Here is a 5,762-nt window from a genome sequence, read left to right as displayed (position 1 = left end):
ATTTTTGATCAAATGATACATAATCATAATTTTTTTTAAAAATTATACTTAGTATTATATTTTAGTTTTTTTGCTCATCCGTCATTGAAAAATAAACATAATTGTTTGCATAATAATTTTTTTTATTGTTAATGATGATGTGATATTATCTTATGGTGACACATCAATATTATTGTTACTTTTTTACGAGTGGCCAAAATGAAACCAAAATGTAACTTTAGGAATGATTTAAAAATAATAATAATTGAGTTACCAAAACGGAACCAAAATAATAGTTGGATGACTAAATACATAGTTTACCGAAAGTATTTGTATAGATGAAATGAAAATCGTGATTAGGGTGTTTAGAACTACCTAACCCGAATTATTGACTCGCTGATCCCGATTCAGTTAAAAAATATCAAGTATTTTATAATGAAAATACCTGATTTTGTGGATTATACTATTTTTATCGAGTTTTCGGATTGAACCAAAGTCACAAAATATCAGTTAACTATGTACCGGTTGATACACTACTCAGTTTCTTATATATCTTTTATTTTATATTAGATTTTTATTTTTAATTTCCAATTTATTTCACCATAATATTCTAAATTTTAATTTCTTATACTATTTCATCATAAAATTCTAAAATATTAATTTATTAAATTATTTCACTCTATCAATCTAAATTATTTCTTTTATCTTCAAAATATTTTAAATTTAATTATATTTCTTTAATTTTATTTTTTTAATAAGTTCTATCTTTTAATTGTGTAATTTAAATTTTTAAATTTTACGTATAGATTATGTATCATAAACCTTTAAAATTTAAACTTTTATATAATTTAAAAAAAAATTAAAGAAAAATAAATAAATAAATAAATCAAGTTCTCGTGACTTGAAAATATGGGTATTCAAATTTTACGACTATTCGACTTGTGGGTACTTGAACTTAACGAATCGAGATGGATTCGATATTTTGATAAGAATTTCAAATACTCAATATTTTAGGTACAAAAAATACGGTATCCGATTTTGAACACTTCTAAGATCCGCGATTACTATTTCGCATTCAATAAGATGAGAGTTTATTTCGTCAAAGGAAAAGTAAATATATATATATATAGTCATCTACTACTGTATGAAGACATACCTTGCAATCTTTTTATTCTTCTTTCTTCTTCCTTGGAACGTTTCGCTAAGAAGGGATGAATTTCATGCAAATGGGAGGATTAATTTTGGCCAATGCAAGAATTGAAGCTGGCAGAATCCATAGCCCTTCCCCACATATGAGTCCAGAAGCAACGGCTGGAACCATCAACTCAGCCTTCTTCGCATTCATCTTCTGCCAAGCAAACACAAGCAATGTCCCCAAGCACATATCGATTGCGAAATACGCCCCGACTAGAAACGGCACCGCCATCGCCATCGGAAGCGGCATCCATTTCCCGATTTTACGCGGCGAGAAATCTCTCACCAAGTTCACCGCCACTGCGAAAGCAAAGAATCCGTAACAGAGTTGCAAGCAATGCCGAGGCAGAGCCGAAAATCCTTGCACACCTAGAATCGCCATGTTCCTATATATCAATGCATAAGGGGCTTTGAACTCTCCATTCGGGTTTCCGACATCGAACGCTTTGTAGAAAAGGAAGAAGCTAAGAGGCGCTGTGATGCAACCGATAGCCGTCCCGATTGCCTGGCTCAAAAACATTGCTCTCGGAGACGTGAGAGTGTAATGCGCCGTCTTGAAATCCTGCATTAAGATGCAAGCGACCGAGACAACAGATTTGATGAGACCACATCCGGCAAGCCCCGCCACCACACCGTTTTCCTTGCCGGTCAATGCTGCCAACACGAAAAGGGCTACTTTCCCATAGTTGTAGGCCATGTTAATGTCGGTAAGACCCGCCCCGTATGCATTGCAGAATGCCAGAGACGGGGCAAGAATGTAAGCTACAATCACATAGTACCATTTCAGCTGAGGGAACATGATGGGGATCACAATTACAGACACGATAGACAATACTACATATCCCACTATCCCTATCCACATGGGGATGGATTCCCTGATAAAAATATCGTTTTGTTTCCGGTCGGCGGCTGTCGTCTTCCTATCATCCTCATCAACTGCAAGTAACAACATTCATTAAAATGACCCTGAAAACCAAAGACGAGAAAAGCCGCTCCATTACCTGTATTTCGAGCTTTGCCATTCAATCTACCATGGATATTAGCAAGCGTGAAACAGAATATCTTGAGGAAATTGTAAATGCCATCACCAAGAATAAGAGCAACAGACACAAAAACCTGATAACCATGATGTTAGATAAGGTTACAATAAACAAGATTTGCAAAGGATAATGGAATTTTTACTATAAGAGACCTTGTAGCCGTACAAACTCTTCATGCTGTATTCCTGTAAATCCTCAGAAAACCATTGTCCTTTAAGGTGATTTATAAGTGGCCACATTATTCCGTATGAAAGCACGGCTCCAAATAGTAAAGACAAGTTGACGAGGTGAGAGCAGATCATTCCTGCCCCGACATACGTCAGACTAAAATCAAAGAAGAACCTGACAAAAAACAAAACACACGACACGTATATGCTCAGTCAAATACTTGAGGATGAAAGCAATAATGACTGAAATGAAGGACTTACGTTTGGTTCCAGGCTTTAAGTCCGAATGTAGGGAACTGTTTGAAACCACAATCTTCTTTCCCAGAGAAAAACCATTGGAAAAAACCCCATAGGAAGCTGGCTGAAAAATACTTGAGGAATCCGTGCACCTGTTTCCTGCAATTACGAATTTATGATTAATTTGATGTTATTTATGTCATATCTTCTTCTTCTTCTTCTGGTTTGATTATGTTCTATAAAAATACATACTTTGCTGACTTATCGCCTTGGCTATGGAAGCCATTGATGAGAACTGCAGTTGCCATGCCACTTGGATAAGTCAATTTGAGATCCACTATCATGACCTATAAAGAAGAAGCTTTTTTTAACCATCGTACACTGATTCAATCGTCAGAGAAAAGCATGTCTTGTGGTTTTTCCTTGGACAGCAGTCTTCAAAACTATAAATAACTATGTTATGGCCTTGAGTTTGAATACCAAATAATGTTTTAGGAGATAAATTTACTCATATATAAAATAAGAAAAACAACAAATTATTCTAAAAAAAATGATTGATAGATTTGACATATTTGTTTTGATAAGAGTAAAAGAACAAAGGTAAAAACTAAACTATAAGTGTCGTTATTTGTTGATTTTTCACATATGATATTATGAATGAAGTAATTTTAAAACTCAAAATGGATAAATTTAATGCGACAGGTGTATATTTTTATTAAATTTGGTATTCTTCAAATATTTTTATAGGTATACCATAAAGAGAATATAATATTTAAGTGAATATTTACTAAGAAATAGAAGGATTACCTTTCTAAGAGGAATTAAGACAAAAAGACCAACAAAGCAAACTACAAAAAGGAGGCAATCATCCACCCAAATCCTGGCTCTTTTACTGCGTTTGCAGAGTTCCCTTCAGTGTCTACACCAGACAATTCATATGTCTTCCTGTTTAATCCCAACAGATAAGATGCAAATCCACCTGCAATCCACTTCATCAACACACACATATATATAGATTATATTTAACTAATAGACCTCTTACCTCCAATAGCTATGCTGTAACATGCAACTGCACATGTTTGAATCATGGTATTCTCTTGTCTTGTGAAAGGTTTGGCCATAAACCCTGCCTTCTCAACAGCCTTGGTCCATGTCCGTATAAAAATGAAGGCGAGAAGAGCAGCAGAGACATTCAGATTGGGGACCAAACCAGTTGTGAGGTTCAGTTTCATGGCTATCACACTGTAAACTGTCCCAATCAGAATGCTTACAATCACTCCCCTCACTGTGATCTGCTTTGTCCATGGTTGTATTGTCCTTGATGAAGTTGAAGTTGAACCCTCAGTTTCTTCACGCGCTTCTTCCCTCTCCTTCCTTTCTGTATCCTTCACCTCTTCCATGCTCATTGAAGACTGGACACTAAAGAACAAAGGATATATTTTGAAATCATTAGACAAAAAAAATAAAAAAACAGGGTTACATGTATCTATAAATCATATATCTATATATATAAAAATCACCTCGCCTTGGTTGGTCTTTCTTGTTTTCTATTTATTTAAAGCTTTTGGTAGACAGATCACGGATTACAGACTTATTACATAGTTTGAAACAAGTTGCCCAGTGGTTCTTTGTCTGCTTCTTTTAAAACATACTTAAAACTATTCTTAATAAACCAGACACCATGAAACCTGTGTAGATCTTTGTAGCCTTCTTCACATGTACATATATTAATAAGCGCAGACCCTCAAATTATGGGGACAAGAAAAGGCTGTTTCTGCATATAATCTGCATTCTCTGGAATGATTTCTCAAACAATAGGAATGGTTGAATTGAAATGATTAATGAAGTGGGTAGGCAATAGATTATAAAATATATATAAAACGTCATAACTTGGACAGCTTGTTAATGAGCATTGGTTTGATTCGATGACCTTATCACTGACCTCTCCTCTTTTTTTCTACACCATTGAGTTGGCTACGATAGAGGAGATTCTTTTTCTCTCTTTTTTCCCATACAATTTGTTGACTACTTGCTTTGTGGCCCACTCATTCATTCCAACAATGAAAACGATTGAAATTCTGTTCAATGTTTGAGGTAGTAAAAAGTCAATGAAGTAATTTCTTCCTTTTTTTTCTGCATGAAAATATCTCAGATCATTGCTTATCTTATTGTTTACCATTCATAATAATTGTGTACAGATAATGGATTTCTCAGAAATGATCACAACCAACCATCTACAATCCATGTATTTGATTGTATGTATTTTGGGTGCACAAGTTCATATTAATGTTTAATCATATTTCCAATCAAAACAAATGAAAGTGAAACTTGTAATTTATCAAATCCATTTGTTTCTGCTCAAAATTGCCTTCACTTCTACTGTTTAAGCTTACTTTCTTAAAATTCAAATCGATTAAAAGCTTGATATCAAATTGGTGGCATAAAAAGAAGATAATTTGTATCGTTTTAAACTTTCATTATAATTTAGTTAAAAGTTAAAATACTTCAAATGAACCAAATCACAGATTTAATAGATAAACTATAATTATTTTGTTTATAAGTCATTGTACATAATTTGACTTATAAGATGTAAGCTAAGATGATAGGCTTATGTCACGGGCCGTGCCGAAGAGATTGGGATTAATGCACACCTTAGTGACCGCGAAGTAAGGCCACGAACTTAGTCCACGATCCCTACATCCAAGAGTTCTAGATCATCAAGTAAATAAAAATCTATTGGAATTAGAATTCAAGAATTCAAGGTAAACTTCTAGTTGCATTAGGACTTTGCCTTGTGAAAAGGCTTTTTAATCCTAGTGAATTGAGTTCAAGTCCGATTAGAACAAGATCAAATATAAGGGGATTTTATTATAAATAGAGACTCTCTCAAGCTCAATTGTCATCATGAATTTTTATGAGATAATAAAGATTAACACGAGAATTCGAGCTCAAATATCTCTCTTATTGTGTTTTCTATAAGTTTTTTTCTTATTTTATTTTGCTAATTCAATATGTGATAATTTTTTCTTTCCAAGTACATTTTTAAGACCTATATCATCCAGGTAGGAGGCTGACTTAGGCACACAATTCATTGTCTAGCACTTAAGGCCGTGAGATTTATTAGATTTGAGTCTAGCCTTATACT

The 5,762-nt window shown here is 34.0% G+C and overlaps 1 protein-coding gene across 1 annotated transcript; it reads right to left on the bottom strand.

Moving 5' to 3' along the window:
* Window positions 1-1,156: 1,156 nt before the first annotated feature.
* On the bottom strand, window positions 1,157-4,334 carry LOC120146369 (metal-nicotianamine transporter YSL1-like). The gene is given in 9 exon segments (XM_039159957.1): window positions 1,157-2,109; window positions 2,175-2,289; window positions 2,366-2,555; window positions 2,642-2,776; window positions 2,870-2,964; window positions 3,425-3,477; window positions 3,480-3,596; window positions 3,660-4,036; window positions 4,138-4,334. Coding segments are annotated over 8 exon segments (1,998 nt in total). The 5' UTR covers window positions 4,024-4,036; window positions 4,138-4,334; the 3' UTR covers window positions 1,157-1,180.
* Between the last annotated feature and the right edge of the window lie 1,428 nt (window positions 4,335-5,762).

Source organism: Hibiscus syriacus, unplaced genomic scaffold, assembly GCF_006381635.1.
Source record: "Hibiscus syriacus cultivar Baekdansim isolate YM2019G1 unplaced genomic scaffold, ASM638163v2 tig00110912_pilon, whole genome shotgun sequence".
Taxonomy (NCBI): Eukaryota; Viridiplantae; Streptophyta; class Magnoliopsida; order Malvales; family Malvaceae; genus Hibiscus; species Hibiscus syriacus.
This window is presented reverse-complemented; position numbering and strand designations above follow the sequence as displayed.